At 35.3% G+C, this 21,057-nt stretch overlaps 2 protein-coding genes across 2 annotated transcripts; one reads left to right on the top strand and one right to left on the bottom strand.

Annotated features, from left to right (window-relative positions):
* Positions 1–110: 110 nt before the first annotated feature.
* On the top strand, positions 111–5,955 carry LOC148274239 (eukaryotic initiation factor 4A-III). Its single transcript, XM_088237411.1, has 5 exons — positions 111–355; positions 565–900; positions 3,262–3,484; positions 3,919–4,173; positions 5,177–5,955. The coding sequence occupies exons 1-5, from the start codon at positions 211–213 to the stop codon at positions 5,427–5,429; spliced, it is 1,212 nt and encodes a 403-aa protein (XP_088093537.1). The 5' UTR covers positions 111–210; the 3' UTR covers positions 5,430–5,955.
* Positions 5,952–20,656, bottom strand: Sf3b2 (splicing factor 3b subunit 2). Its single transcript, XM_088237410.1, has 14 exons — positions 20,443–20,656; positions 19,050–20,337; positions 17,734–17,873; positions 16,864–17,030; positions 15,784–15,979; positions 13,738–13,947; positions 12,879–13,081; positions 12,351–12,501; positions 11,687–11,890; positions 10,881–10,959; positions 9,740–9,911; positions 9,136–9,260; positions 8,259–8,455; positions 5,952–7,160 (listed from the first exon to the last, which is right to left on the bottom strand). Exons 1-14 carry the CDS (start codon positions 20,461–20,463, stop codon positions 7,092–7,094), a joined length of 3,222 nt encoding a protein of 1,073 aa, XP_088093536.1. The 5' UTR covers positions 20,464–20,656; the 3' UTR covers positions 5,952–7,091.
* Between the last annotated feature and the right edge of the window lie 401 nt (positions 20,657–21,057).

Genomic DNA, 21,057 nt, shown 5'->3' with positions numbered 1-21,057 from the left:
TCGTGTTTCATTTCTTCGACCGATGATTGGACGATATATTTTTTATGTGGCAACATTTACACCGGTGCTCGCGCACGCGCACGCACATCCATAGAGTTGCCAAAATACGTGTTGTGGCGGCCATCTCGATTTCACAGTTTGCGTTTGATTTTCGTACCCGTTTGGCGGTTGTTTATTTTCTCTTTCAAAGACTGTCAACAATCTAATAAAATGTCAGAAGTTTCATTTAAAAGAACTCTGGCTACGGAAGATCTATCCAATGTGGAATTTGACACCAGCGAAGATGTCGAAGTTATTCCCACCTTCGATACTATGGGGCTTCGAGAAGAACTTCTGCGTGGAATATATGCATATGGTTTGTTTATTCCGTAATCATCACACTTCCAATATCTCATTTTCACTTTACTTTATATGTGACTGATTTTTTTTTGTATTCATACGCTACCCGCTTATGTTTCGAGCAGTGCGCATAGCTATTTTTGTAGGTTATGTTTGTGGTATTTAGGTTAGTTATGTTTATTTCCTACCGTTAGTTATTTTAACTGTTTTATTTAATCATTTCAGGATTCGAAAAACCGTCAGCTATCCAGCAAAGAAGTATCCAACCTATAGTAAAGGGTAGAGACGTAATCGCTCAAGCACAATCCGGAACTGGTAAAACTGCAACATTCTCTATATCCATTCTCCAGTCCCTGGACACGACAGTACGCGAGACCCAAGTTCTGTGCTTGTCTCCCACGAGGGAGTTGGCCACGCAGATACAGAAGGTCATCCTGGCGTTAGGAGACTTCATGAATGTTCAGTGCCATGCGTGTATCGGGGGAACCAACTTGGGAGAAGACATCAGGAAACTGGATTATGGGCAACATGTGGTGTCGGGGACTCCGGGAAGAGTGTTCGGTGAGTTTGCTTTATTTGTTTTGGGGAACATCCACCTTTAAATGCCAAAAAGATGTTTCTGTCACTTTTTCCAAATTGTTATTATTAGTGTTGTCGACAGATGTATGAATTTTTAGCGGGACGTGTCTTTTCAGGCAAAAAATACATACAGCTATTTGTCAAATTGTGACATACAGCTGTTCGACTTTACGACCACAATCTGGATCAGTTGTTTGCCTGCGCTGAATACAATAAATCGAGATTCCCAAGATAGGTAATTATTATTCAACCACAGACCAACCCAAAATAATATAAAAAGAAACATATAGAAACCCGATAAATGACAGTGACATACTATTTCATTTTCGTCGTAGATTAATATCTTCACGCGGCGTAAGTAATTGTATATATAAGGAAATTATTGCATGTTCTGACTTACGACCTATTTTCAGGAACTGATCGCGGTCGTAAGACGACGAATAGCTGTATTTTCCTGCATAGAACAGCAAAGTTTACGATTATTCAGAAAATTATAAAAAATCTACTCTTTTTATAGTTTTACTGTATCATTATTATTTGTGGAAAAAATACGCACTTTCCCTGTCGGGAAAATCTTGATTTGAAAAAAAACATCGGTCAACCGAAGGCTCTTTTTTAGTATGTGCATAAATGCATTGTCAATTAGTGGTTCTATCTATACTTCGCGCTCAGCCTCCATACCGGCTGGGCGTGAATTTTAGTTTCTCTCTCCAATAGTAGCTTAAAATTCTAAATCAAATTGTTAACTGTTAAACAAACATTGTGTTAATGTTTATAAGTGGTCGATGTGTAGACAAAAAGTGGAAAAGAAGACTATTCATTTTAAAGCATTATTTTGCGCTTTATTTATTCTTACTAAAATATGTGACAAGTAGTGAATAACATCACTAATAATGTCACTATCTAAATATTTAAATTGTTCCTTTATCCTTCTTCTTTCCTTCCCATCCCCTCTCCTCTCTTCATAGTATAGTGTTATTTTTTTTATATATATAAATATATTTATTTTTGTTAATCTTTGCTTTTAATTTTTGTATAAAATTGTAAGATTCAATATGTCCATGTATTTATAATTTTCTCAAACTGAACGATTTGGGTAGGTAAGAAGAAATTGCCTTAAGGCAATATGCCCGCCCTTATATGTATATTTATTGCATATGGATATAAAGTGTCAAATAAATAAATAACGGAAACTTTCAAACAACATATACTTTAAAATCATAAAAAAGTATATGAACCCATTAAAATCGTTTAAGAATGTATTAATTTGTGATGCATGTACCAAGATTGAACTATCTGGAATACTACCTCCCACTACAACAGTGCTACTAAAAGTGAACTTATTGATACATACTCAATAGATTTAAAATATCCTTTCTAATATACTCGTACATACAAAATGATACGTCAGTCCTTAAACTACTCTCATACACACGTTTGTCTAATAATAATGTCAAAAATTAATAAAATTGAGCGGGAATTTCATACTCATTATAAAACGAAAAAATACAGACTAAAATGGATACAAAGTCGTTTGAACAATAGGCTTCTTTCCCCCCTCCGGCAACTACACGTGGACCGGGCCATCTTCTAGGAATTTAGCAAAAACATGTGTTTGCACTTGTGCGATACTGCGACAGTGACTAGTGACTACCGAACATCTACGAAAACTACCCTTTGGATATTTTTATCTGTTATGCTATCCATAGTGTTGAAGTGCTTTATCTGTTTAGTTTTTTATAGTTTACTTTTTAGCACGAACACTTTACAAATTTACTATTATGCTCAATGTTTGTTTTTGTAAATTTATTGATAATTTTAAGTTGCCAGAATTTCACTCGTCCATGCACTTTGTAGCTGCAAGACGATTAGTAATCTAGCTTCAATAGGTAAATGTTACCAACTATCAAATATCCAAATTTAGTAAATGAGGTCTAGAATTCCAACCGTCCATGCGCTCAGTAGCTGCAAGACTTATTGTTATGTAACTTCTATTTTTATAAATTTGTTTTGTATTTCATTTTTTTTAAATATTACTAAAACTCTAAACTCCATTGTCAAATAAAAAAATAGAAATGTAAATAGGGGCTAGATTTCTTATTGTCCATGCGTTCTGTAGCTGCAAGACTTGCTGGGATATTTATTTATTGTACAGCGCCCTTGAGGTAATTTTCACAAAAACGGCGCTATATAAATTATCCAAATATAAATAAATAAATAAATTCTATCAAAATTTGAAATAGTGAATTCAAACCAAGATTTGCCCGCAAAACTCACAATCTCACACATATCGCTGTCACTGCGTCCTTAATTTTTTTTATTTCACTATATTTTTTATTGCAGATATGATCCGGCGCAGAGTTCTCCGCACGCGCTCTATCAAGATGCTGGTCTTAGACGAAGCTGACGAGATGCTGAACAAGGGGTTCAAGGAGCAAATCTATGACGTGTACCGCTACCTCCCCCCGGCCACTCAGGTAGTGCTCATCTCCGCTACTCTGCCCCACGAGATCCTGGAGATGACTTCCAAGTTCATGACAGACCCCATTAGGATATTGGTCAAGCGGTAAGTTCATACTATTTTGCTGGCAGATATGTGAACTATTGTGTTGAAAATTTAAATCTTTTGGTGAGCTGATTCAAAGCGTGTAAATTTGTTACAATATTAAATTTTATTTGATCTTCTTGTATGTACAGTCAGTGAAATAATTCTACCATATGAATCTCACCCTGCATTTAAAGGTTTCAGTTTTTTTTTTCTTTACAAAAGTCAACCGATAGAAGCATTGGATAAGTGTTGGTGTTCAAACATAGCAGACCATTTCAACTAGCAAATGACATGTCATAAGCTCAATAAATGCCTAGACTGGAATGAAATTTTCCCATTCCAATGATTTACTGAAATATTTCAATTTTAAAGCAATTTTCCAACTTATGGCAAAAAATGGTAATCAAGTTACAGTAAATCGTATTAAAAATAAACATCTTGCGTGTTTTCAGTGATGAGTTGACTCTGGAGGGCATCAAGCAGTTCTTCGTGGCCGTGGAGCGCGAGGAGTGGAAGTTCGACACCCTGTGTGACCTCTACGACACGCTGACCATCACACAGGCGGTCATCTTCTGCAACACCAAGCGCAAGGTGGACTGGCTGACGGAGAAGATGCGCGAGGCCAACTTCACGGTGAGCTCCATGCACGGGGATATGCCCCAGAAGGAGAGGGACAACATCATGAAGGAATTCCGCTCTGGACAGAGGTAAATTTACATTTGTACAACCGACCTATTTATTTATTCTTGCCCAGTCTTGGAATACACATGTAAGTGATATTTATTTGTAATATTTATGTTTTTTTATGGTATTTCTTGATAAAATTCCATAATTAATGATTTAAAAAAATTGTAAATAAAGTTGCCAATAAAACTTCTTGGTTTAGTTTTACTTTTTTGTTATTTTGACCGTGGCCGGCCTGTGGTGTAATGGTCAGCGCGTTTGCCTACCAAGCAAGAGGTCTCGGGTTCGATTCCCGGCATGGTTATTATGAAATATTTATGTAAAAGGGTGTTTTCATAATAGAATATTTCATAGTCCCTGGACTGGTACTTGAAGCGTAAGACTGATCATCTTACCTTCATGTAACAAAAATGATGCCTACCCTATGCACCAGTAGGGTTAACTAGTTTGCTAAACAGTTCATTTTTGGGAGTTATTGGACCGAAATTGGGATAAGGCATTTATTATTATTACAAGGTGGGAAAAGAACACACGGTGAAATACAACAGAGTAGGAAATACACATTTGTAAGTTATAAACAATTAACCAGTCTTGAAGATGCCTACTTAGGCGAAAGCGCTTGTTGGTCGAAATAATAAAAAAGCAAAACTAAACCAAGGAGTTTTATTGATAAAATTATTTATAATTTTATCAAAATCATGATATTTATTTAGTTTGAAGTTGTACCTCATATCAATTCGAAGGAGTTTTACCATAGTGTAATGTATTATTTTTTTTACTTGTTAATTTTACAATTCCTAACTACTGTTAAATACTGTGTACCTATTCGTTTTCCCGAACCTCTTGCATGAACTTGGTACTCGGAATGCGGAAGTCTAAATTTTTAAGTAATTTAAAAAATGAAATTGATTTTTAAACAAGGAAGTATTATGATACCCTTTTTAATATGATAATACGTGGAACATATACACCATGTAAAATGGTAGTCTAAAAAAAACATTTAGACAAATATTGATTTTGTTTCAGCCGCGTCCTCATCACCACAGATGTCTGGGCAAGAGGTATCGACGTGCAACAAGTTTCCCTGGTCATCAACTATGACCTTCCCAACAACCGCGAGTTGTACATCCACAGGATCGGTCGCTCCGGCCGCTTCGGCAGGAAGGGTGTCGCCATCAACTTTGTCAAGTCCGACGACATCAGAATCCTAAGAGATATCGAGCAGTACTACTCGACACAGATTGATGAGATGCCGATGAACGTGGCGGATCTCATTTAGACTTTATATTAAATCATTTAGGAGTGTCTGTTTGAATGTGTGATGTATGATTTGAATGACTTTTTACGATTTAATATTAAGCCGCTAATATTACCTAAAGCTATTGTGATGATGTAAAATATATTTATGTTTCCACCGCTGGAATATTTTTAGAAAACTGTCAGATCTTTCATTTCCATTTATTCCTTTTAATCCCACGAGACATCCAAGTTCTCACTCAACTACTAAGATTACTAAATCTAATTAAATTTACGAAAATTGTTTGGAATTTTTTTCACATTCTCTTCAAAATAGGCTGGTATTAAAAGGGTTAAGTTTTTAAAAAAAAACAAATGCAATATTTTTTGTATTTAAAAATACGGAATTATTTGGAATATTAAAACAACATATTGTGACTGTATAAAATCTAAGAATTATGTTTTAAATTAAACAGTTGAAATGCATTTGCATGCACTTAACTATATTGTTTTCACTACACCACACACATCTTTCGAAATTTCCATAACAAATAAAAAAATAAACCACATATGAATAGTTTTATTTGATATTTCTAATTTTATACACTTAAAACTAAAATCATAAAATAAATTTTACCATAACAATGCATGTAATATACATTATGATTATTAATGTAATATCACACATCTGATAAATTACAGTCAGAACTCAGAATTTCCAGTAGTCTAAAAACTAAAGTAACATGTATTTTTCATTGTGTTTTTTTTTTGTTTTAAAGCAATGCCGATGTGTAATATATTTTAGATTTCATTACATTGTTTAACGAAAATCTCGATTATCACAAAGAAAATAGTTCAAATATTACACTGTTTGAGAGTACCCGCCAAATAAGAGTAAACGTGTAATAAAGCCATCAAGCAGTTAAATCATAATGCTAGAATTGTGTCTATTTTTGCACATACAAAGGTTTTTTATAATGAATTTGTGTACTTGACTCAAATTAGATAGTTTTGAGTTATGACTATTTTATCGGAGGTGTGTGTACATATTACATACGAGTTGATAAATATCAGACGCCAGTATATCCACCACAATGTCCATGTGGACCTACTACTTTCTGAATCGAAACAGTTTTTTTGACAATGTTTTCATTGTAATAATGAAGACATGTGTTCATTTGAATAGTACTGAAATGACCATTTTTTTTTTCATTACATTCTGTAGAACAAATGTCAAAAGATGCTTTGGGTGGACATACTGGCTTTTAATCTTTTTTATCAACTCATATATTCATAATCAATGGCTTATATATAATTTAAAAAAACTCCCTTAACAATAATAGTTATGCCATGGTTTTTTTTCTCTATTTTTTGAGTAATTAGATTTACACTGAGTTGTATTTATCTAAAATGTTTCTCATCTTTTATGTCCAAGTCGAGTTACTCAATTTTCGTATACAGAAGTGACTATTTGTTATTTTTAGGGTGCATATTAACACTGCATAGTGCGAGACCAAAATAGCAATTCTCACAAAATGGCTGCTTTGAAATACATTTTTGACCTAAATAAGCCGGACTACAAATTTTCTAATGGCTTTTAGATTCAAAACAACAATTCAACAGAATAACATAATGTTCACCATAAATTAATAGAACAGGAGAGAATCTTGGTTGAACAGCACTATATTGTTGAAGGAATAGTAATTTAAAATTTGAATTCTTTATATTTCTTTGCTTGTTTGGAGTCTGTGGTTTGTTGTCTCTTGCGTTTACTCTGAAACAAAAAAAAAAACACCATTATTGTCATATTTTGCGGACGACGAGATGCATCGGATCATAAGATGCACCCCAATTTTTTTTTTAATTTGCAGAGTAAAAAAGGGCATCTTATGGACAGAAAAATACAATATATATTATTAATCAGGCGAGAATGTAAATCTGATTCAGGTATAATTGATAAGATTAAGAAAACGTCTACAAGATAGTCAAGTCATGTAGAACAAATAAATGATGAAAGAATGGTAAAAACAGGTATATGCGGCGAGAATGAACGGTAATGTGGGACAAGGATGACAAAGGAAGACGTGGCATGATCGGATAAACCAAAACTTTAAGTCTGGTCATGTAAAAAGCAGGCAGAACCGAAGGGCATGTATGACGAGATGTATGAATGTGGAAGAACCTAAGAATGTATGCCAGTGGCAGTCCATTCTTTCTCTGCCTACCCCTACGAAGAAATGGCATGTTGGTAGTTGTAGTCTAAAGGTTTCGTTAAGATGTGCGGCGAGGAGAGGTTTAATGAATAGTGGTTTAAATATAATTTTTCTGTCACTTTCGCAGCTGCCTCCCTGAATACTGTGCGAAAAGAACAACTGATTGCCGGGCTGATTATGCCTAACTAAAATTGTCAAAATCGAGGTCTCGCATTCATGTTTTCTCTGCCCCAAAACTGAACGGATTATGTTTTTTTTAAAAGAAAGTATAAGAAATAAATTTTCTGTGTCAACATGTTTCACCTTTTTCAAAAAAAGTTGTAATATTTGTATGCCGTATGTCCGATAAAGACGGATATAAAACTAGGCATTTTTTAGGGTTTTTGAATGATCCTATCTCCTATAAAAGACAATTTATCAAAACAAACGAACAATATGGGCACTTCAATGGTGGATATCTAGTGTGTAAAAAATAATTGCTCTAGTGCCATAATCCAGGGAGTAAATATGAGAATATGTTTGTATGAAGAAACGTCAGACCGCGCATCCATTTAACAAGACAACTTAAAAATATTTTTTCTCAAAACTATAATACTGTGGCTCAGTTCTTCATTATTAAAATGTAGAACTGTGGATTTCTTAATAAAATACAAGTATACCTTCTGCCTGGCAACGTGCTCAGCCAACATGTCGGACAGATCCTCTTTGGCGGGGTGATGCTGCTGAGCACGTAGCTGCTGCTCGTAGCGAGCCGCCATGGCCTCTGCGTCCAACTCTAATTCGGAAGGGTCCAGAGCCAACTCTACAGCCCCCCCGCGCTCCGTCACGCCGCCCCCGGCCTGGCCCCTCCTAGCAGCTATAAAAAAATACATTATTTAAGAATAAAGAATATTTTGTGTTGTTGATTTATACAAGAAAATCAATTTTTACTATCATATGCGTCTAGAGGAAGTTAGTTGAGGCAGTTACGCATGGCGTACTTGCTGTATTGGATTTAGGGATATACATCATCTGGGCTGATGTAGTTTTAGTGTATTGTAATTGTGTGAGGAAATTGTACCGTACTGCAGTGGGCAGGTTTGTGTTGTATCGGTTAATGTGTTATATTCAATGCCAGGTGCCATGTTTTGAGGCGCATTCCGTCATCTCCATACTAATGTTTATAAATTTCAATGGCCGAGTCAGACGAGTTTAGTAGCTTTTGGGACGACCTAATATTTCGCAATCAAATTAAAAATTATGTCCTGTCTCTATATAATGTTCGGCTAGTGGTGAAACTTATACAGAGACGGAACATAATTTTTCATATCTTGACGTCACAATTGTCAAGGCCAATCTTGTCGCATTTTTGTGGAGGCGTATTTTTGAACAATTTTAGACTAATTTTTCTAAAAAATTTCTCATTTTTCTATCGGTATTCATAGTATGTGATATTTTCCTATCAGTAAACCAGTGCAGTGTTTTGGTGCGGGTAAGAGAATGATAATGATTAGATATTTGACTAATCCTCACTGTATAACTGATTTTAATAATTACCAATAACTGTGGGCGGCTGAGCTCCCCCAGCTCCTGTCATATCGTAAACGTGTGTTGAGGCCATCATGCCGGCTGTTACTCCTCGTTTCTCGGCTAACACCTGGTACAACACCGGTGTCTCTCCTCTGTGAAAATACAAATGTTTTACATACCATTAAAACTAAATTATATATTACAAAACCAAGCAACCTTCATGCACATATTATTCGGTTTTAAACAATGGCTTGGGCTACGTATTAACAAATAAATAAATACATACATATTCAAAATTTGTACAGTCACAAAGGAAGTTTCTCAAAATCAACTAAAATGTCGAGAAGAGTCTATAAGCATAATGTCCAATAGGGGCAGATAAAAGGTGTGACCATGATTACATATTTAAAATCTTTTACTGTAGCTTTTAGATTTTCTTTAACTTTTTTGCTAAACCAGTGACTACAGGTGTAAGAAAAATACAGAATTTTGTTATCTTAGAATAGAATAATCAACTCCTACGCCACTAGAGAGACTATTACTGCCCACTATTTAAAATCTGTAAAAATGTATGCATAAAAATATAAGCATGGCAAATATAAATTTTGTCAAAACTATTACAGCAACTGACCCTTCAATGTCATTTTCAATTTTTTTCTTCCTCAACTCGATGGTCTCTGGAGTTTCTAGTCCCTGTGGAACAGAAGTCATCCCTGAAGGTGTAGCCAGCCCTTCTCCAGGAGTCACTAGTCCGCTGGCAAGAGCTTCGGTATTCTCTGGTCCACCATCTTCCCCTTCTGATTCTGTGTACACATAATAAAGGCAAATTAAATATGATTTTCGGTAGTAATAAAAAATAATTAAAAAAACACTTATTTCATACAATATTTGAGTTTGTCCAAATGTTTGTAGACAAAAGACTGGATTTCACCCCCTCGGGAGTTATTAAGATTGACAAATTACAACAGGGATGGAGAAAACATTTAAGTTTGTAAGTGAAAATTCTTGATGGAAGTTCATTGTAATTTATTATATATCAATTCATTAGTTAACCCAAAGAAAATTTATTGATAATGATCCTTAATAAAGATACAAGTCTCGAAGATGTCGCGAAAGCGATGAAACCGGTCACTGGATATTCCAAATTTGTGGATTAAAGTATCACTCGTTTATATAATAAAAAGGGATGGAGAATATGGATGTTAAAACATAGGCAAAATGGTGAATGTTACAGTGTGTTAAGTGGCCACTTAAACCAGCCAATGACAGGTCACAAGCCCTGTAAATGCCTAGACTTCCATATTCCCCTATTTAAGGTATTCTCCATCCCTGTTGTAATTTGTTAATCTTATTTCATATTTCAATAATGCACGTGTATTACAAAATAAATAAAAGAATGGTGTGAACACTTTGTTTTGGAAATCTACAAGATCTATTTTTATTGTGATAAATGAAAAGGTTTGGCTAAGACAATCAAGTCCATGGTGTTTTAGAAAACTGTGCCTTAGAATTGCTGAAATTCGAAAGATCTAAAATTTAGAATGATTGTAATAAGTACATATCTTGTAAATAATTTTAGAATTTCACATAAGGTAAAAACTACTTTGTACATACATATTTATCCACAATAAAACAGAATTGATTTAATCGTAATAGTAATTTCTTCTCTTTGGTGAAGTTTTCCGAGTAAAACGATGTAACAGCGGGATCTGTAATATTCGGCAGTGTGAATTTCTAAAACAATTAAAATTTTACTTAACCAAAAAACTAACCTTCTTCTGATGATTCGCCCTCAGATTCTGATTCCAATTCCCCCCACATAGTTCTGTCTACCTCTGGTTCTTCTGCATCCTGGAAATAAAATAGTACATACTTGGTAAAATAATATTTTTTTAACGATTGCAATAATTGTACTATGTAACTGATTAAGGAAGGTTATATAAAATTAAGCTTAGATTGTTAAAAATAATGATGACCACTTAATCAATAAGTGTTTGGGAAGAAAGCAATGTATCAGAAAGTAAATTATTATAGATCATAAAGATAGACAATTATCTCTCTTTTAACATAGACTATGTTCCAATTCCATGGAACCTCTGTCTTGTGGTAAGATGGAAATTAAACAAATGCACAGTGTTTTTTAGGTTAGGTTATTTATTAATTTCTGTTATGTGACAGTTTTGCCCGAGACTTTTGCCTTTGACGAACCCAAGTTAGGAGTGGTTTCTCCCGAGCATGGTTTAGGCAGGTCTTGTTCCAATTTGTTTTCTCGATACGGAATATATTTTTGTAAATAATTATTAGTTTACTTAAGAATTTTTTGAATGCCTTCTTCTTCTTTAGCTTTATTCTCTCCACTGCTGAATAAAGGCTTCTTCCAAACGTCTCCATTCCTTCCTATCACCCGCTTTCATCATCCATGTTTTACCGGCAATAGAGGCAATGTCGTCGACCTATCTTTTCTCTGGAATCCCTTACTCACCAAAATCCAACTGTCGAGTGGTTAAGGAAGGAAAAAACTACCTTACTGCCCATTTAAAATTTAGGTTTTATTAAATAAATAAAAAATATATATTACATCTTGGAGGTTTTGCGTGTGTCCAAACACATCTCCGTATAAGGGCTTTCCATGCTCGTCGACTGGGGGTTTGCCCCATCCTCCCGCGTGGTAGCCGAAGGCACAACCTTCAGGAATGGGGGCGTTCAATCCGGCTATCTTCAGGTTGGGGTAGGAGGGAGGGGGGCCGTATCTCTGCTGGGCAATAAGCCAAGGAGGGGGCACCTAGAAAGAACAATTCGAAAGGTAAGAAACGAGATTGATAAAGCACTCTTTAAAAAATAAATATTTACAATATTAAATAAGTTTTTTAGATAAAATAATATATCAAATATTTACATCTTTGCTTTTAAAAAATCAGCCTGGCTTGGAATGGGATTCGAACTCTATATAGCCAGATAATGTTATAGTAGAAAAATAATATTGTAAAAACATAAATAAATAAATGTTTGCTTTCAGTTTATCTATCTGTTTATTTCAGTTCCCCATAAATTTATTTTTCTTAAATAAAAGTGAAATAAAGTAAAATTATTATGTTCAACTTGCAGATTTAAAAGAACGACTGTGGTGAATTATAGAAACAATAATATTCAGCAACCAAAATTGTCTGATCCTTCAACATTTATCCTATTATTTCAGTTGACTTTTCTTAAGAACTTTAATAAGAAAATAAAAATTCGCAAACCTTGTGACTGTTTGGTCCGACGGGCATACCGAGAGCAGTTCGAAGTTCCTCACTAAGGTCGCCGGGTTTCTTCTCCTTCAATCTAGTTTCAAACTCTTTGCCTTCATAATACAAGTCACCGTGTATTGTCATACGAGGTTTGGTCTGCCACCTAGAAAACATAACACAACAATAATTAATAACATAATTGAAAAGGTACATAGTTTTATTTATTTTTGAAACAATAACAAATTACTAGCAACACTCGCATACAAACTTTATAGCATGATATTCTGAGGCAGAAATAATTGCAAAACTGTCCTCTTGAGGGCGCTTAACGAGTCTCTAACAATATCAATGTTTCTCGCAGTGTCTCTGTTTAATTTGTTATATTGTCTAGACATGCGAGATAGAGGATTATGACTGATAGAACATTGTTTACATTGTAAAGAACAATATTACGTATTCGGGAACATATATTATTCATAAGGGTTTTCTCAAAGTAAACCATTGTTAAATACATTTTTAGTGATTGAAAAAATTACTTACTTGAAGAAAGCATCGTGTAATTTTTGATAATCAATATCAATCTTCCCTAGTTTAGGTCGGGCCCTTTCTCTCATCTTGGCCTTCAGGGTCTTGGCTTCCTCCTTATCCTGAAGTGAGGCTCTCATCTCCATAATTCCAGTCTTCTTGATAAAGTCTGGTAAGTCAAACGGTGGCTTTTCTATACCCCTTTTACCTTGCAAATACTGAAATAAAATAATTAATTTAGATAATCTCTCCAAATAATCTACCCTCTAATCCTCCCTCTCTAAATACTGAAATAATACTATTTGCAATGAGGAATTTTTCTGGGGCATATTAACAATACAAACATTTAATTGTATGGTGAAACTTCTCTAAAATACATATATTAATAAAATAATAAAAATTAAACACATTTAAATATCTATCATTATTCACAAATTAGTTCACCAATCATAAATGCTAAAGATTTTGTAAAATAACTAGGAGGTAAGGAGTAAGAACAAGAAATGGTATCACAAGTAAAAATTAAAGTGGGAAATGAAAAAATCTCCATTTTAAAAAATCATACTGGCATAAAAATCACATTTTTTTATTGGTTTGGTTTAAGTGGTACAGTAATACAGATTATACAGATTCTAAACGACTTTATTAAGAGCAGATATCTTGAATTTAAAGTAATGTACAGTCTATTCAAATCTAGAATGAACCTTGATTATGTGCGCCTGACCAAATATTTTCAAAAAAATATTCTAATGTGCCTATTAACATAAACGAAATTTGTATGTTTACTTGGTTAACCGACTACTAACACACTAACCGGCACTAACACACTAACATAGGCTTATTAAACATTCAAACGCACTGTACCATACCATACCTTGCGCTTGTAGCACCAATGTCTGGGAACTTGTACCGTATTCCGATGTGCCTTGAGCTGGACAAGGAGTCGAGGGTCTCGAGCAGTAACATCATACATCTCCACTACGTCTGGTCGCACCACCAACTGCTTCAGTTCTGCTACTGACAACCTCGACAACTTCTTCAATTTCCTCTTTGACAGGCGCTCCTTCTCATCATTAGCTTTTTTCTGAAATTCACAAGATTATTAATGTTGTACAATTTACATTAGCTTGACCATTGGTTAAGCCGATAATTTGTTTCAATTATATTTTAGCCAGGAAATCATTATGGTGTTATGAAGTTGCCGCGCCTGATAGGAAATCATCGGTTTGGCTTCACTGTGTTCTGTTTGCCCGCTAAGCAACTGCATCTACTCACATTCCTGCAAGTTAATAAATTCTTCCAGCTGTTTTTGCCGTGTGTATGTTTTCGCTACGCCTTTACTCGCTTAATGCCGTGAACATTGGCATTGGACATTTTCATAATCCATCGCCTTTCATATAATCTCCGCACCTCCGGGGAATTCGTGATACTGCAGTTTCTTGAAGACCAAGCCCTAACAGAGTGAGCTGATTGCTGACAAGACATGAGACGTAACTCCAGGTTGGTCAGTGTTTTTTTTACATATTGATCTGCTTTTATGAGGACATATCTAGTGAATTGTTGGCCGCATTATCCACTAGGAGGTTACATTGTCAGTTTGGATAAATAATTATTGTTCTGTCCCTGCCGCTAATTTTTAATCCTTTCTCGCAAGGTGAAGCTATTTACACTCCACCAACTGTCAAAATAATGTTTTTGATGCTCGTGATAAGAATTATTATTATTTTACAGAATAATACAAGTCTTGGTATTTAATATTTTGAAAAAATCTATTGTGTTCTAGCACAGTCGGATATAATTTAATTTAAATTAGTTTTAGTTTTTTTTATAATTATATAAAATCATGATTTACAAGTCCTGCTTTTACTTATATTTAGTAACACTGAAATTTCGGTTTTAGTTTGGCCAATAAAACGAGTTTCGGCCTCTGTTTCAGTTTAGACCAAAATTTGACCGAAACTTTAGCTCAGCTGAAACCTGCGGTCGGGATATGTTTTATTACGTTTGGTTGTACTTGCGTCAATCTTATGGTTTGTGACTCGACCGCATGACTTGTGACTTTTAGTTTGTTTCAGCTTCTAAGATCTTTCATAATTGTATTTTTATAATTCCTTAAAGTTTAAGTTCCTATAGTGTACATTGAAGAATTGTCACATATAAGTTATATCTATAACATAACAACGAACCAATAAGCGCTAAAAGTAAACAAATTTACTCATTAAATTTATGCCTTTATTTCATTGTGTATTTTGAACTCGTAAGGTTCGACAATATAAACACCTAGTTTTGGGCGTTTTGAAGAGACTTTTAACGTATTTAAATAAGTTTCGATTTCGGATACGGCCGAAACTAGAACAGAAGCCGAAATTCGGTTTCAGTTGAATGTTTGGTCGGTCACTACTTATATTATAACATGTAATTTTGTTGAGTCTCCCACCAGTCTCACGAGGTCAGGCACAATAAAACCTGGTCTCTGGTGAATAATTCTAAATTTAAGCAAACAGTTTTTTAAACAAAAACACATTTTACTTATTATAAAGAAGTACATACTAAAATGTTATTTAATAAGAAATTAATATTTCCATGTCATATTTGTTAATTCATATGACATGAAAAAAGTCTTGACAGTTATTTTTAAAGATTTGTAATTTCCGATGAATAAACATTGCATTTTTTTAAATTGCATGATTATCGAATTTTGAAGATACACAATAAACTTTTTTCTTTTTAATGTACAATTTTCAATGATTTTATGAAACGATAAACCATTTTATTGCCAATCATTACAAACCCAATTTGGCAGTGTTAATGAACGGAATGATTCTGATGAGCTGAAAAGAGTGACATTTTTACCATACTCGCTTAATATCCTATTGATGTTATTTCTTTTTTTTTATCAGATTTAAAAGTTATTCTATACCTCTTCAGTCTCTTCATCTACTTCAAATTGATCCTGAACTCGCTCTGCCTTCCTGGCCGCAGGTACGGGGCGACTAGGCGCAGCCAGCTCTTCCAACTCAGGCTTAACTTCTGATATTTTGAATACTTCAAATATCCTGTGAAACTGCCGATACATGGGCTCCAATTCGTGAAACTGTAAATTCTCTTGAATATACCTGTAACATGACAAATCACAAACACCATTTTATTGAAAAAACAAAAGCATTACTTTAAAACTGCGAAGACCTTTATAGCTGTAATACAGCGATCAAAAAGCTGGTGAGAAAAATAATCTAATTTTTAATCAGAGAACATTGATAAAAAGTCAATAACCCAAAAAACATTATGAGAAATCGTAATTTTAAAGTTTGGAGACCAACGAAAAATCGGATTTTTGGGTTTTATGTACGCAACAATCAATTTGTGTCCTTTAAATACATTCCATTGGTAACTTTCGCCTTCTGATATATTTTTTAATATCTGGAACTTTTGCTTATTTATAATCTAGACAATGCAAGCTATAAGAATTAGTGAAAGCTAGAAAATATTAGATATAATTATTGTCACATAGTAAAAAACAAACATTTCGGATTTACCCAACTTTTTTCAAACCAAACCTTGGTGACGTTTGCCTCTAAGAACATAATTTTACGCTTGGAATGGCATATTTAACTCAAAACTGTCATTTCGGGGTTAATGGCTTTTGCCTGAACAGCGATGATATGTCTTATAATACACAAATTGGTTAAAATCTAGTATATGAATGCTAAATTTTAGAACACATTCTAATTTTGAACCACATTTTTACTCAGATTCAATGCGCATATTATATAAATAATATGTAAAAACTAGTAAAGGGACTGCCACCACATTTTTAAGATGACAGAATCAGAAACTATTTTCGGATTTATTTATAAAATTTTTAAAATCATATTTAAATTAAATCGAACATCCCCACTAAGCATTGTGATTAGTTAGTTAAAAATTTTTATTAACAGGATAATTAAAATCATTACACATAGAGTATTAAATTGGTTATGAAAAAGTAAACAGGGCTTACTCGACTTCGACATCGGGAGCATTTTCATTATTTTTCTGACTTTTTTCCTTATCCTTGTCATCTTCTTGTTTTCGCATCTGTTCCTCTTTTTTGTTTTCCAGTCGATTTGCTTTTGCTACCTTCTTGCGTTTCTTTTTCCTTTTATTTTTATTGGCCTTACCCAATCCCTTCACATTAAGAAAGAGTATTTATTAGAAAATAATATATAACACAATATGTATCATCAAATTAATTTTAAAATATAAACATTATAAATTTCTAAAAATAAAAAAAAAAAACAGGGTACATCACATCAGTGTTCATAAAATGATCAAAATTAGTAATGAATAAAAATAATACAACTACCAATTTATTTATTTAAATAAATTAGTACCCAATTGAACGTAGTTAATAAAAATAGTTATATCTAATTCCTTCTTCACATTCAACTCCAGAAAGAACTTCCTGACAAACCGAATTGTGGAGGAATGGAAAAGTCTTCCCGGGAAAGTGGTACATGATAGATTAGTGTGTTCAAAAATCGACTGGACAAACACAAAAATGCATAATGTGCCCTATTGTATTTATAATTAAAGTTATGGAATTTTCGCAAAACAAAACCGAAATCTAGCAACAAAAAAAAAGAAATTTCAAATGCAAATAGCAAATAGACCAATCCAAAGACTGATTACTCAAACCAGAGATTATATAGAACAAGTTGCTCTAACTTCAAACCAAATTAATTAATCGGATTATTGAGATCAATCAATTATTTTAATCTCTGGTCAAAATAGTGGAATTCGATGTTGCCAGTATGTAAATTGGTTGTAGTTCAAATTTCTACTATTTTCTACATTTGGGACAGCCTTTTTTATGAGCATGAATAGATACCTCTTGTTTGGATATAGTGGGTGGAGGTGGAGCCATTACACCATCATCATCATCATCAGAATCTCCTTCTTCATCCTCCCCTTCTCCTTCATACTCTGAACTTATCACTGGTGCTGGAGGCGGTGTAGGAGCTCGGGGTTCTACAATAAAATTTTCAAATAAATCATCAATATTATATAAAATTAATATCGATCAATAAGATTTTATATTTTAGTTTCCACAAATTCAAAATTAATTATTTAAGTATATTGCTGGTTTTTTTCATGGAATATTTTTTGATTATAAATAGCAGATTGTGGTAAAATAATGATTACATAGTTAAACTCCCCAGATTACTTGATTAACTCAAACTGAAAAATATCATGTATTCAAATTATAAAAATTTGAGTTAGCTTTATCAGTAATTTAACAAATAATATTTATGCAAGCGCAGATCACTGGTCTGTAATACTTTGATGTTATTTAGCACTTAATTTTATTACATGATTTCTATGGCTCAGTGGCAGATTTAGGATTGAATCATTGACAAATCATTATTTTAAACACTTGTTAGACAGTTTATTTATTTCAAAACAACATTGTTTTAATTTTTTTTTTCAAAATACCAAAAGGGATATCTGCAGCCTTATTATGTCACAATATCGTTTCGTAAGTTCATTCGTTCATCATATATACATCTCATTCTAACGCAATGAAAACCCTATTTCGCTCTCAAATTAGTTACAGCATAAGGTCACAGGTTATTTACATCTTTAAATTAATAACGGTCTATGAAATACTGTTGAGTAAAAATAAATATTTTTATGTACCATTTTTGTATTAGTAGTATAAAAAATATGTTTTGATTTATCGTTTTAAATTCCTGTAAAAACAGTTCACTGCATTGGCCACACCCCTAATCCATCACGATTTGGTTAAATTTTGACCTATGCGAATCTTGATGTCACAATTCTCAAGGACAAACATGTCGCATTTTTGTTGAGATATATTTCTTAACAATTTTATTTTTACACTTATGAATGAAAACATTTTTTCTCAATGAATATCCATGTTAATTTTGAAAATACAATTATTTTCCAAATCCATTTCACATATTTTTATCAGTATTCGTAGTATGTGAAATGTCCTTATTCTGTTGTGATACACGATAACGCACACACGGAAGACACAATTTTTATGAAAAATGAATTACTTATGTATGGAACGATATTGTGCCTTTTTTACCTAATTGAATTATCATCAATTTTAAACTAAAAAGTGCTCCCCTAAATTACGTCATCAACATTTAAGAAAGTGCAATATCCCAAATAACTAACCGGGTTCCTGGTCTTCATTAGACCCAACAGCAGCCGCCCTCTGGTCCTTAAAGGCGAGCGCTTCTTCCAGTGCCTTGGGCAAAACAACTTCACTTGGTTTCTTATTTTTCAGTTCTTCTGGTTTTTCTACTTTCAGGGACAGCAAGGACGGCAAGTTGCTACTGTTCTGAGGGCGCTGGGGCATCTCTTCCCGGCTACCCGAGTCTCCCATGGAGCCGCCCCGGTCTCCCATGGAGCCGCCCCGGTCTCCCATGGAGCCGCCCCGGTCTCCCATGGAGCCGCCCCAGGTGGGCGGTGGGCCCATCCCCGGGGGGAGGTTCATCATACCTCCAGGCCCACGCCCCATTAGCGGAGGTGGGCCCATGCCGGGAGGGCCCATGCCGGGAGGGCCCATGCCGGGAGGGCCCATGCCGGGAGGGCCCATGCCAGGAGGACCCATATTCGGAGGGCCCATTCCAGGTGGCCCCATGCCAGGAGGTCCCATGCCAGGAGGGCCCATGCCCGGCGGGCCCATGCCAGGAGGGCCCATACCAGGTGGGCCCATGCCGGGTGGGCCCATGCCGGGTGGGCCCATGCCGGGTGGGCCCATGCCAGGTGGGCCCATGCCGGGTGGGCCCATACCAGGCGGGCCCATGCCAGGTGGACCCATTCCCGGAGGGCCCATACCTGGAGGTCCCATTCCGGGCGGAACCATGCCAGGTGGACCCATTCCGGGCGGCCCCATTCCCGGCGGCCCCATTCCCGGCGGTCCGTGGCCCATTTGATTTTGATTAGATCCCATCTGTCCGGGAGGACCCGAACCCATCGGGCCTGGTCCCATGGAGCCTGAATTAGAACCCATTTGTCCCGGACCTCCCATTGGTCCAGAATTGGAAGCGGGAGGGCCAGAGTTTTGTCCCATTCCCATTGTGCCAGGAGGACCCATCATCATCCCCTGCATGGGTCCAGACCCAATGTTAGAATTGTCTTGATTGGACCCGCTGGAAGAGAAATTGGGAGTTGGAGGCACCCCTGGTGGCCTCGAGGACTGCATGACACCCGGAGGAGGAACATTGCCCATCATGAGCGGCATATCCGAGTTGGTCCCGCTGCTGGAGAATGGGGCGCCCCCGAAGCCAGGAGGAGCGGGCATCACAGACAACATCTGCCGCTGCATCTCGGCTTCATGGTCGCTCATAGAAGAATTTGAAAGTTCTTGGAGGGCGGAGCGCTGCCGGCGGAGAAGATCATCTTGTTGCTGTTGTTCCAGCATTGCCTGCTGCTGGGCGATTCTCACCGCCATTCCGTCCTAAAACATGAGATAAAACTTTTTCATTGCGAAATATTTAACTTATATTTTTTTTTATTTATAAATCTAAGGCATACAAAGGTACGCTTTAATAAAAATTCTAACCTCTTCGCCGTTGTCACTCATGGTTTAAAAGATTGGCCCCTTTTTTGTTTGGTAAAGACGTATTTTTCTGACGGTTTAACAAAATATATAGATTTTTGGAATTGGATAACTTTTTAAATGTGGATATTTTGTATATTCAAATACACTATTCTGATTATTTCGCTCCTGTCGCTTGACGCTTGACGCAAAGCGCGCAAAACCATAGAGATTGTCTAAAAACTAATGGTGGGAAGAATCGAATTAAAATATACGAAATATTCGATTATTAAAAAGATCGAGACATTTCGAAATGCTTACAACTAATCGAGTTCACTAGTACTAATCGGAAAAATGATCGAGATATCTCGAGTGAATTCATTCAAAATGGTTTTCCGAGACAATCGAGATATGAATTCGGACTTGAGATTTCGAGACAATCGAAATATGATTTCGATCTTGACATTTCCAGACAATCGAAATATGATTTCGGACTTGAGATTTCGAGACAGTCGAAATGTGATTTCGGACTTGAGATTTCGAGACAATCGAGATATGAATTCTGACATGTGGGTAAACATTCACAACTTTTAATATTTTTGTATGTCGTATCATCAGCACTATGATTTTAATTTTGAT

The sequence above is a fragment of the Micrasema longulum genome, unplaced genomic scaffold, assembly GCF_059751315.1.
Source record: "Micrasema longulum isolate JH-2025_06_02 unplaced genomic scaffold, ASM5975131v1 h1tg001716l, whole genome shotgun sequence".
Classification (NCBI taxonomy): Eukaryota; Metazoa; Arthropoda; class Insecta; order Trichoptera; family Brachycentridae; genus Micrasema; species Micrasema longulum.
This window is presented reverse-complemented; position numbering and strand designations above follow the sequence as displayed.

Excerpts from the sequence above, each read along its gene's own strand:
- LOC148274239 (XM_088237411.1), top strand. The coding sequence starts at position 211 with ATGTCAGAAGTTTCATTTAAAAGAACTCTGGCTACGGAAGATCTATCC. Across the intron at positions 356-564 it reads GCGTGGAATATATGCATATG|GATTCGAAAAACCGTCAGCT; the intron begins GTTTGTTTATTC and ends TAATCATTTCAG. Across the intron at positions 901-3,261 it reads GACTCCGGGAAGAGTGTTCG|ATATGATCCGGCGCAGAGTT; the intron begins GTGAGTTTGCTT and ends TTTTTATTGCAG.
- Sf3b2 (XM_088237410.1), bottom strand. The coding sequence starts at position 20,463 with ATGAGTGACAACGGCGAAGAG. Across the intron at positions 13,082-13,737 it reads ATTGGTGCTACAAGCGCAAG|TATTTGCAAGGTAAAAGGGG; the intron begins GTATGGTATGGT and ends ATTTTATTTCAG. Across the intron at positions 9,261-9,739 it reads ATTGAAAATGACATTGAAGG|AGGAGAGACACCGGTGTTGT; the intron begins GTCAGTTGCTGT and ends GTATTTTCACAG.